At 46.1% G+C, this 12,134-nt stretch overlaps 1 protein-coding gene across 4 annotated transcripts in view; it reads right to left on the bottom strand.

Annotated features, from left to right (window-relative positions):
- LOC138746280 (anoctamin-4-like) overlaps nt 1–10,645 on the bottom strand; it is a 53,226-nt gene extending 42,581 nt beyond the window's left edge. For 2 of the 4 annotated variants that reach the window (XM_069904464.1, XM_069904465.1), the window contains exons 1-3: nt 10,414–10,640; nt 7,192–7,389; nt 2,221–2,357 (exon numbers count right to left, since the gene is read on the bottom strand). In XM_069904464.1, coding sequence (XP_069760565.1) covers nt 2,221–2,357; nt 7,192–7,252 — 198 coding nt within the window. In that variant the 5' untranslated portion in view covers nt 7,253–7,389; nt 10,414–10,640. Of the gene's footprint in view, nt 1–2,220; nt 2,358–7,191; nt 7,390–10,413 lie in introns of all 4 variants that reach the window. The other 2 variants (XM_069904468.1, XM_069904467.1) reach the window with 2 other exon arrangements.
- Nucleotides 10,646–12,134: the final 1,489 nt, after the last annotated feature.

The raw sequence follows: 12,134 nt of genomic DNA, 5'->3' as shown, positions 1-12,134 counted from the left end.
AGGAGAAGCGAGAACAAACCCTCTCATTATTTCAGCACAGGAGCAGGTCCCAGCCATGTCTCGACCCCACAAATGTGCATGGTCTCCGCCCCACACCCAACTCTGCCCAATGTATCCAGTAGGCAAGGCCAGTGAAACCAAATGCACATCCTAGGTCCCAACTGTGAATCGTCTCCCATCCCACAGAACCCAAAGTTGTTCCCCTTGGTGGGAGAGTCCAGGACAAGAGGGCACAACTTCAGGATTGATGGGTGGCCACAGGTACAGTTGGCCATGGGCATGCACAGACAGTTAAATAGACAGACAGCAGTTGACCACATAACTTTTAAAAATTCTATAAATTGAATTATTCACATTAAGAAAATTGGAGATTTGAAGAAGTGGATAGCGTGGCCAATAACATTACTGGGCAGAGTTAATGCTGTTAAAATGAAGACATTTCCTAGATTACAGAATCTTTTTCAAACATTGCCAATACTGTTGCAATCAGATTCCTGAACGGACAAACAGCACCTCATTTATTTTTCTTCTTCTTTTGCACTAATTTTTTTTAAGTAGTGCATTTGGAAATGTAGCCTCCAGTAACTTTCACACACGTAATGTACAAATTTTGTGACACAGGATCACAACATTAAATTCTGATTCTGAACTCACTGGCCATCCCATCAAGAAAGGGATTTTAACTTCCAAGTGATGAGAAAAGCCACTGAACGGGTTGTGCAAAACCTCTTCAAGGGGAACAAACAGATTGCCCAGTTAGAGATTCAAATGGAATGGCAGAACCCTCTCTTTGTTCCAAGGCGTCCACTCCCTCTCTCTGCTCACACAACGTGCATCTCGCCCCACTGGTTAAGATATCAAAGATATCTAGTTATTACAAGTGCCAGGATGTTGCCTGGATTAGGTAGGTTTGGAGAATCTCTCTGGAGTGTTAAGGGACTGAGGGGTGACAAACTACAAGGGATATTGAGGAGGCTGAAATGCCAACTGCTGGAGGATATCAGTTTAAAATGAGAGGAGGCATTTTTTTAAAATGTCGAGGGCAAGTTTTATTTTAAATCAGAGAGGTGGGTGTCTGGAACGGACTGCTGGAGAGGAGCTGGAAGCAGGTACAATGGTGATTTTAAGATGCATTTAGTCCGACATAGAAACTGGAAGGGGGCAGGGATGTGGACTGAGTGAAGGCAAATGGGAACTTAAAACGGGCATCATGTTCAGCACAGATGCGGTGGGCCGAAGGGTCTGCTGCCATTGCTGTGTTCTACATTACATGCACCCACGTATTGACTGCATGAGATTGGTGAGGGAGGAGAAAGAGGCACCCTGAGGTGCCCCAAAGATCAGGTGTTGGTCTCACAGCATCAGGTCTCAGTTTACAGACCTTGTATGTTACAATGAACATTTTTAAAAATCATAATGTTTGTTTGACAATTCTATGAAAATTAAAATATTCCAAAATAATGCCTCAGGCTGAAGACGTGTCACCACTCAGAGCCAAAATCAGGTTTATTGCATCAAGTAAAACACAAAGGCCCACAGACGCTGTGGTTGAAGTTAAACGACAATGTTGGGGGAATTCGGCTGGTCAAACTGTGTCATGAAATGTGTTCTTTTGTGGCAACAGTATTGTGAAGAAAAAGGTACAAGATAATCGTACTATAAGTTACAGTTTAGTAAATGCAAGATTTTAAAATACCTAGTGGAAAAAAAAGAGAGGAAGTGAGGAGGTGTCTGGTTCATTGTCCATTCAGAAACCTGAGGGGGGGGGGGGGGGGGAAGAAGCCATTTTTGTACCATTCAGGGGGTGGAAACAAATTCAATAAAGTTAAAGAATGGCCAGATCCAACATGTTGTGTTTTCCAGCATTGTTTCATTTCGTGAACCTACCCTCTGGTGACGCTCTGATCTCTGAACCTTTGCAGCATTACAGAAGTTCCCATTCTCATTCATCATTGCTTACAATTCGACAACAATCCTATCCAGGGAAAAATAATCACCAAACCTTTGGCTGCATTTCATCCATGGCAGTTTAAATTTGCTGGCAGATATTAATTTACCCGGAAGTGGAAAATATAAAGTTCCAGGTTCAATCCTCGGCCAAACTTTGACACATAAACACTCGTTAGCAAGAGCCAGTAATGGTTTTACGGTAAGCCCACATTGCTAGTATTGAAATTATTGAATACAGCTCTCAAAATTCAAAAACTTAAGACAGCTCACCTCAATGCCCATTTCTAGTCTGCTGGCGTTGCCAGAAGCACAGGTATAACTACCAGGACGTAGCAGGGAGTCATCATCTTTCGAAGGGCTGTCCCTCCCTTCAGATTCCCCCAGGTAAATGTTGACATCTCGAGCCACTGAAACCAAGATGAATGAGAGTGAGGTTTTAGAGGAGTGAATGACCGTGGTCAAAGCAAGCAAGCCAAAAACAGCTCTCCACACCTTGTGCAGAGACAAATCTTAGCAAGCCAGCCTCAGGATGAGAATGTTCAAGTTTCCAAAGGCCTGGTGCATTCAACCTTTTGAGTAGTGGGTTGAGTCGACATCAGAAGCCCCAGCTCCCCCAACAGAAACAGTCTGATCGGCTCGTGTGCCATTACAAATCCCACCCTCTGCTATTCTCAGTAATCTCAGGATGGTGCTGAATACTCTCCATCCACCAGCAGAGAGCAAAGAACATGTTAAAAGGGGGCCCCACCAAATACACATCAAATTTCTTTATTACAGTAAAGCCCCTGGTATCTGCACCTACAGGGATTTCTCGATGCTGGATGTGAATTTTCCGGTTGCTTGAGATTGTGTGTTGCGTGATTGACGAACTAACAGCAAGACGCCAATTTTAAACCTGGTTTGAGTTTGGGAAAAATTGTTTCATGATTTTAAGTTTTCTTTGAAGAAATAATCAGGAGGATTGTGGAGGGCAGCTCAGTGGAAGTTGTAAATATGGACCCAAGAAAAACTGTTGACAAGGTTGTTGGGCCAGAAGGTGAGATCACATTGGATTCTGGCTGAGTGAGCAATTTGGACTCAAAACTGGTTTCCCAATGAGAATAAGGGATGCTAGTGGACGGATATCTTTCAGATCAGAAGTCTGTGACCAGTAGGGCCACAGGATTTTAAAAATCAAACAAAATGAAGATTCTTGATCTGCACAATCCTCTATGGTGGAGAATTAAAATTAAAAATGTTTGTCACCTTCTGAATGGAAAATAACTTTCCCCTCATCTCAGTCCTGAATGCTTATGCCATATCCTGACTCCACAGTCCTTCGTGCTAGAGATTCCAGCAAGGAACACCTTGCCCACATCTGCATGCCTACACACCGTCAGAATTTTCAATGAAATAGAGTCGGTCTGATTTTTAACAGCATGGAGACAGGCCCATCTGCCCAGGCTGACAGGTTGTCTACCCAACACTCTGACCTTTCTTGACTCCAGTAGATACTACCTGCATTGCCTCAATCACTTCCCACTCAACTCTCTCTCCATTCCAGGAACCTCTGCTGCACTCCCTCGGTGCTGTGGATATTCTCTGCAGCAAGGGGACCAGCAATGCAGGTCTGGTCTCTCATGGGAATCCAGCTTAGGCATAGCCCATATCCAGCCACAGGGAGACACTCCAACATCGCTCACCTACTCTCCACTCATTCCTCAACAACCCTGACTGCAGATCTGCCCCACTGACACAGCACAGTTTGAACTGACGTTCACTGTACAGACTCACACATTATGTTTTGAAAAGCAATTATTTAAACGTTTCCATGGTGGAAGAATTTGCTTCGATCTTCCACCAGCCATCTACGTCTCCACGGTGTCACGGAGTTGTGGGAACCCTGAAGAATGAAAGAGCACTGATCTACAGGGAGGCTGATGAACCCCTCAAGAGGGAGAATGAACATAAAAGTCTGGCCACTTCTGCCCAGGCCATGGACAATGATTAAAAAAAAACTTCCTCAATGTAAAGTGTGAAATGCTTCCAACCTACCGGTAACCAACCTGTGATTTACAGGAGATTTGACAGGGACTGGTCTCGATGGGTTAAGGGGAAGGGAGCTGTTCCCATTAGCAGGTGGCCCAAAGATCAAATGGTGTCAATTTTAAATGCTGGGGCTCTAGATCCAGCCAGATAAAGAATACGTTTTCTGCAGAGGGCTGTTCTGATCTGCAATGAGGCTAGCAAGAGTGGTGGATACACCCAATGAACACACAAAAGAGAATTGAGTAGCTATTCCAGAGAATAACCCACAGGGCTCTGGAGAATGGTAGTGATGGGATGGTTCTACCTGGAGCCAGCAGGAATTCGATGGGCAAAGAAGCCTCCTTCAGTGCTGTGGCAAACTCAATGAGTCAAAATGGCAATCGCAGCAATTGTCCAAACGGCCATGGGGGACCAATTAATATCCGCAAATCCTTTGCAAGGGTGTGTGGTGTTGTAGGTTCATGTTTACTGGTGAAGAGGGCCTTGGATAGTTCCTGCACCCTGCTCAGACCCAGAGGTAGCCGGAGAAATTCACCAATAAACATTGTAATTCCAAGGGGTAAGACTGGGAACTGGTCAAAGCATTAACACAGAGCCACAGGGGAATGGATGGCAGCACAGAATAGCTGTGGTCTCTCGAGCTACTTGCTCCCAGTGCATGATCTTACATAATTTCACAATAGAACCATAGAACATGGTAAGATGGGCGGCAGGGTTGGCATAGCGGTTAACACAACACCTTTACAGCACAGCAATCAGGATTCGAATCCCACGCTGTCTGTAAGGAGTTTGTACGTTCTCCTCATGTCTGTGTGGGTTTTCCACGGGGCCGCCAGTTTCCTCTCACCCTTCAAAATGAACCAGGGGTGTAGGTTAATTGGGGGTAAATGGGCAGCGTGGGCCCATGGACCAAAATGGTCTGTTACCAAGCTGTATGTCTATATTTAAAATTGATATTTTAAAAATTAAGAAATTTAAATTACAGCACAGAAACAGGCTCTTTGGCCCTTATAGTTTGTCCCAAACTATTTTTCTGCCTAGTCCCACTGACCTGCCCCCAGTCCAGACCCCTCCCATCCATGTACCTGTCCAAGTTCTTCTTAAATGTAAAAATTGAGCCTCCATTCACCACTTCAGCTGGCAGTTCGTTCCACACTCCCACCACTCTCTGTGTGAAGAAGTTCCCCCTCATATTCCCTCTAAACTTCCCCCTTTCACCTTAACCCGTCCTCTGATTTGTATCTCACCTACCCTCAGCCTGGACACTCTTAAATCCTCCACTAGACAAAGTGAGTGTGTTTGAATAACATTTGAACACTCCTTCAAAATTTACATGAACACCTTTCAGATTCAAGTGATGATGTGAGCAGCTGATGACTCTGTCCAGTGGGGGTGCAGGGGTGGACATCTGAGAGAGAAGAATTTAATATCCAGCTCCAAGAGAGTGGCCAGAGCTGCCACAATTCCAATCGAGAAGAAACAGGCAGAGCTTTGGAGGAGTGGAGATAAAGCACCGGTGGATCTTCAGTAACTTCAAGCCACGGGAGACGCAGTGGCACTACTGGTCGAGCCACTGCCTCTCAGAGACCCCAGTTCAGTCCCACTGTTTGGAGTCTGCATGGATTTCCCCAAGCTCTCTGCTTTCCTCCCACGTCCATAGGATGTGTGCTGGCAAAACTAACTGGCCGCTGTGGATCATTTCTTGGTGCAGGTTAACAGCATGAAGCAAAGTAGAGTTGCTGGGCTGGTAACAGAGAACATGTGGTCGGGGCCACAGGGGAATGAGCAGAGGAAATGATGCTGAAGGAATGTCCCTGCAGAGAGCTGGCATGGATCAGAGAGGCTGAACAGCTCCTGTATTGTTCCCAAAAATGAAACCATCAAAACTCAGTGCATTTCTCCAGCATCAGATGCTGCAAATGTTTTAGCTTTGGGAAGCTCCAGGCATTGACTCATTGGTTTAATGGTCTCTTTGCTCACCTTGGCTCCCCTTTCCTTCCTGGAATTGGCCATGTTCCCATGTCAGGGGTTAATGTCATTGATGGCTGTCTCAGGGCCACTGTCACCACACTGGGCGCAAATCTTGCTCATCCCTCAAGTGGCTTTCAGTCATTGAGGATCTGCAGCGGGCAGGGGTGAGGAGAGGAGGAGCAGGGAGAGAACTGGAAGAGTCCCGACCTTAGGCAGGATGGTGCAATTGGGAGCTGGATGAGCAACGTGGAGATACATTACAGAACGTTGGTGGCAGAAGTAAATCACAATAATCTGCAGACATTGTGATTGAAGTAAAAACACAAAATGCTGGAGAAGTTCAGCAGGTCAAATATTGTCCTTTATTTAGCACAGGTAAAGATACAGAACCAACGTTTTGGGCTCGAGCCCTTCAGCAAGGTTTGAAATAATGTCAGCAGGTGCCTGAACAAAATGGTAAAGGGGTGGGGGAGAAAGGAGCACCCCCAGGCAGGAGGTAATAGGTGGCTAAGGGAGGGTGGGTTCACCAGCAAACAGGGGGAGGAGGGATGGCTCTGGGAATGGGGTGGAGGGCTGGAGGAAAGAAGGCAGAGGGAAAGGGAAGGGAGGGTAGGCCAGCAGAAATCGATGTGGATGCCATCTAGTTGGAGAGTGACTTAGCAAACACCTAAAGAATTTAAGAACTGCTCAATGACAAATGGGCAAACCTCCCAGATTTCTCTGGCCCAAGGCTGTCTCCATACCTCAGCCCATGCTTGGTTGGGACTGAGATCTCTTTGATTGGCGATTCTCCCATGAATGAGGACTTGAGCATTTTCTGATATTAAAGGAGTGTTGAGCAGGCTCTGAGCAGGGCATCTGATGAAAAAGAGGTTTGTCCTTAAGTGCAGACCCGCAGACATCCCTCACACTGTAGACTGAATGCAAGAAACACTTCCATCTGGAATATTGGAGGGTCACCCAGTTGCACTCAGAAATTGGCCCTAGAAACTCACGGAAGCTCAAAACTTTTCCATTCCATGGACTCAGCAGATCAAATTTGTAATGTAGAGGACACAGTGCTCATGCATTTGTTGCAACTGATTGGGAGAGTTTACATATGATTTATCCCTCCGAGAGGGGAGTTGGTCTGAACATCTGGAGACAGAGCAGTAAGACTCTGGCCACAGACACTGGGAGTTGTCCTCTGCCAACAAGTTGCCCATTGGACAGGCAGTACCCGACTCTGGAGTTCCCACTAACCTGGATAATAGGGTTTCCCATTCACCACAGATTCCATTGATGCCATCGAGGAACCATCCATGGTCGCAGACTTGGAGACGGGAGGCAGTATGGAATTCCTAGCCCTGGACAGGCAAGAGTCTCGACAATAGCTGGGTACAATTCTTCGATGATAAATCTGAACACAGTTGTCTTCCCCATGGATAGGTAAACTCACACCTGGAAGAAAACCACACTCATTACTTTGGCAGAGTCTGGGAGAAAGTCGAGGTGGAGAGATGAACAGGTTATTTAAAAAAAAATGTCATGAGCGTGTGATGGGGATCATCCCTAATCTGTGCATTAAACACACACAACCCCAACTCCACACACATGCGCCCACCCCCACTCCACACACACAAATCATTGCTCTTCATGACCCACCAAAACGGTCTGACATGTTGAGATACTGCGAGGCCTGCACCATAGGAAGGAAATGTTGGTCTTGGATTAGTCCAGGTTCACCCAGGAAACTGGAACCAATGCTAGATTCCATGGAGTGAGCTCATTCACCTTCAAGTTTTGAGAAGCTATAAAATGGGACTGACAGATGGAACTGATGAACGGGGCTGTTGAAAAGTTGGAACTCAGATCTGAGTCAAGTCTTTCAGAGTTAACATGCAATCTGCTTTTTTACTACACAGAGGGTGGAGGGTGTGTGGAATGGGCTGCCAGAGGAGGTGGTTGAGGCAGATAATATTGCAATTGTTAAAAAACATTTGGACAGGCTGACTTTAGAGGGACGTGGGCCAAACATAGGCAGGTGGGACAAGTGTGGGTGGGTCACATGGGTGACATGGGCAGGTTGGACTGAAGTCCCCGTTTCCATGCTGTCTGACTGTCTACTTCAGCAAGGTCACCCCTCAATCTCTTCTGCACGATGGCTAATAGAGGTAACCTCTCTAATCTCTCCTCGCCTATCCCAGGTAATGCCCTGGGGAATCTCCTCTACACCCTGTCCCAGTATAAACACATTCTTCCCTGCATCATGGTCACTAGAACCACACATAGAACTCCGGCTGTGGCCCGATCAGTGTTTGATAAAAATCACAACATGCACAGAGTGATTAGAGGTGGACAGCCAGCACCTTTCCCCAGAGTAGCAATCGCCAACACCAGAGGACATCTGCCAGGAGTGGTGGAAGAGGCTGGTACAAAAGGGACAGATTCTTAGATGGCTACATTAGAGGGAATGGTGAGATTGTTGGGAGTAGGGTTATATAAGTTGGCAGACATTGTTCTTAGACTAAATGGTTCTGTTTAATTCTGGCCGCATCTTCAGATTCTGTGCCAGAGAAGTGGTGGAGAATTGAGCATTGATGTCCGTACCGGGGTTGGTGGTGGGGGGGGGGGGGGGGTTAAGCTTTGAAAGATGCAGCCATAAAGCATTGTCTGCACCATTGCAAAGTTATTTTTTTGCACAAGTATTACTGGGAATCCTCAGTGGAACAGAACCACAAAGGTGTGGCCAGGAGCCTCAGATGCTGGAATCTGGAGCACACAAACTGCGGGTATGGAAAAAGCAGGCATCATCTGACTAACAGAAATGGCAGGGAAGGGGTTCAGACCAACAGATGAAAGGTCTGCTCTCCAGTAGCTCTGTCCACCTCTTTTCCCTTACCTCTCAGAGAGGGACAGAGCTACTGGAGAGCAGACCTTTCATCTGTTGGTCTGAACCCCTTCCCTGCCATTTCTGTTAGTCAGATGATGCCTGCTTTTTCCATACCTTGAAGTGGTCAGACTCGAAACATCAGTTACATATCTTTCTCTCCTATGGATGCTACGAGACCTACTGAGTTCCTCCAGCATTCCTGCCTTTTCACTACAATCACAGCATCTGCAGACTTTCGTGTTTCACTCCACTGAAACACATTACCCCAATGAATTCAGTTCTGTACAGTCTCAGCTCAGTCAATGGCAAAGGCATCATTCTTCTCCAGTGTAATGAGAAAGACTAATCATGTCGATAAGGGTAGAGCTGTGGAAGGCTGCGCAGAATACAGAACAAGGGAGGTGAAGAGAAGGAACTTGCCTTGGTATAATAATACCATTCCATTACAATGAAGTGGGGCACACATCTATATATCACGCACACCACACCTAGAGAACAGCAGGGTAACAAGGCTGCGTAGACACAGGCCAAGCCACGTGATGCTTCACGCAGAGGGCCGGATCCCTGTCAACAGCAATATTCTGTCCAGAACACTCACCTCTTCACCCTACACAGATGCTACCCTTTATTTAAAAAATCCTTTAAATTATATTAAAGGAAGCAGATATTGAATTGGTAGAGGACAATAAGCCACTAACAATGCATTTAAGGAAAATGTAGGCAAAGTTCTGATGCAAGGTCACAGGGTCCAAGTAATTGGTGCAGAGAAAACGACTGAGGCTTCAATGAGCAAGAGCAGTTGGTAACCAGGAAATGGCTCCGAAAAATAAACCAGAGGCTCTGGCTGCATTATGTGTGGTCAGTAACCAAGACCCAATAAAAGCTGAGATGAAGGCACAGCTTCAGGAGAATCCAGCCCTCACTGCAGCGGAGACTGAACAGACCAGCAGGAAACGGCCATGCACAGCTTCAGGAGAATCCAGCCCTCACTGCAGCGGAGACTGAACAGACCAGCAGGAAACAGCCGTGCACAGACGGTGCATCAGGGACCTGCTTCTCCCTGTGAATGATTGAAGCAACTCTCAAACTCAGCAGGTCACGCTGAGGAAGTAAAGGGTAGCCAATGTTTTGGGCTCAAGCCCTCCAGCTCCCCACTGCCCTCCCTCTCCATTCAGAGAGCTACCCCCCTCCTCCCATCAAATTTTCTCTCATCTACCCTCCCTCCTCTACCTACCCATGACCTCGGTTAGCCTGTACCCCTTCCTCTCTTTTTAGTCAGGCACCTGCTTGTTTTTTGCTCTCACCTCAATGAAGGGCTCAAGCTTGAAACATTGCTTAACTGTTGCTTCTTAGATGCTGCACGACCTGATGAGTTTCTCCAGAACTTGTGTATTATATCACTTGTTGACCATAGAACATTACAGCACAGAAAGAGGGCCTTCTACTCTGTGCCAAACTATTATTCTACCTAGCCCCACTGACCTGAACCCAGTCCATAGCGCCCCATACCCCTCCCATCCATGTATCTGTCCAACTTCTTGTTAAACATTAAAATTGAGCCCGCATTCACCACCAGCTCATTCCATACTCACACCACTCTCTGTGTGAAGAGGTTCCCCCTCATCTTTTCTCCTTATCCTCTGCTCTGTGTCTCACCGAACGACCAGCTTTTGCTTGGAGGTTTTCTCTTCCCTGACGAATCCTGTGGTATCTGATGCTTCTCCAACTGTTGTGAGAGTCCATCTCCAGATTCAGTCAGGTTCTGATTCCAACCCCCTTACCCTAAACCATCTCAGTTTAGTCACCTTCACTCCTGGAAGGGATTGCTCACCAGTTAGTCATTTAGTCAGGGACTTTACTGACAATTTGACAACAAAATGAATGTTCCGCTGATAGGAATGTTTAAAGCAATAAACAGAAGTGCTCTGAACCTGAAGTTTTAAGTTCCTGAACCTTCTATGTTCCCTAAGAAAATGGAGGGCATTCAGCCTGTCAAGATTATGTTGGCTCATTCCCATGATAGTTTTCCAAATAACCCATCTTCACATTCTAAGTGGCATCACAGGTGGATAGGGTTCTAAAGAGAGCTTTTGGTATATTGGCCTTTATAAATCAAAGTATTGAGTATAGGAGCTGGGATGTTATGGTAAAGTTGTATAGGACATTGGTGAGGCCAAATTTGGAGGATTGTGTGTAGTTTTGGTCACTGAACTACAGGAAAGATATCAATAAGATAGAAAGAGTGCAGAGAAGATTTACTTGGATGTTCCCTGGATTTCAGGAACTGAGTTACAGGGAAAGGTTAAACAGATTAGGACTTTATTCCCTGGAATGTATAAGAATGAGGGGTATTTAAAATTATGAGGAGAATAGACAGGCTTTTCCCACTGAGGTTAGGGAGATACAAACCAGAGAACAGGGGTTAAGGGTGAAAGGGGAAAAGTTTAGGGGGAACTTCACACAGAGAGTGGAATAAGCTGCCAGCTGAAGTGTGGAATGCAGAGTCAATTTTAACAAGTATTTGGACAGGTACATGGATGGGAGGGGTATAGAGGGCTATGGACTGGGTGCAGGTCAATGGGACTAGGCAAAAAAAAGTTCAGTGCAGACAAGAAGGGCCGAAGGGGCCTGTTTCTGTGCTGTAATGTTCTATGGTTCTACAGTTCTAATCAACTGTCCCTAGATTCCATTACCCACCCAGGGAATTTATAGCAGCTAATTGACCCACCGGTCTCTGGGAGAAAACAGGAACAGGATCAGAAGGGGAAGCCGGCATGGTCCCAGGGAGAATGTGCAAACTCCATACAGACAGCACTGGAGGTCGGGTGTCTGAGGCTATGAGACAACAAAGTCTGTCTTAAAGTTGGCAAAAGACACCAACTTTAAACACAAGAGACTCGATTAGGAATACAGAGTCTGATAAGGTGATAGAAATTGATTCAATCCCAAGATGAGGAAGGGTATTGGTTAAATATTTGGAGCAGAAGTACAAGGTCAATGATTTCTCTGTTGGAGAGTCAGCATAGACACCATGGGCTGAACGAACCCCTGTCTGCTGATCTGCCAAGTCCAGAGTTACTGAGGGATTGCACAGGCAGATGGGAGGAAACCTATTCCTTTGACTGTGAAGTTTTATACACGAGGGCTCAAATTAAAATTAGGGGGAGAATTTAGGATTGGAATCAAAAAGTACCCACATCTCCTCCAGTGAAAACAATACAAGAGAAAGGTTTGGGTCAAACTGCTCTGCAGGCAAGACCCAAAACATCCTCCTTGTAATTTTTCTAAGCTGACCTCAGCTCTTTAGGAACTA

The sequence above is a fragment of the Narcine bancroftii genome, chromosome 11 (genome assembly GCF_036971445.1).
Source record: "Narcine bancroftii isolate sNarBan1 chromosome 11, sNarBan1.hap1, whole genome shotgun sequence".
In the NCBI taxonomy this organism is placed as follows: Eukaryota; Metazoa; Chordata; class Chondrichthyes; order Torpediniformes; family Narcinidae; genus Narcine; species Narcine bancroftii.
The sequence above is the reverse complement of the archived record's forward strand: the minus strand, read 5'-3'. Positions and strand labels throughout refer to the sequence as shown.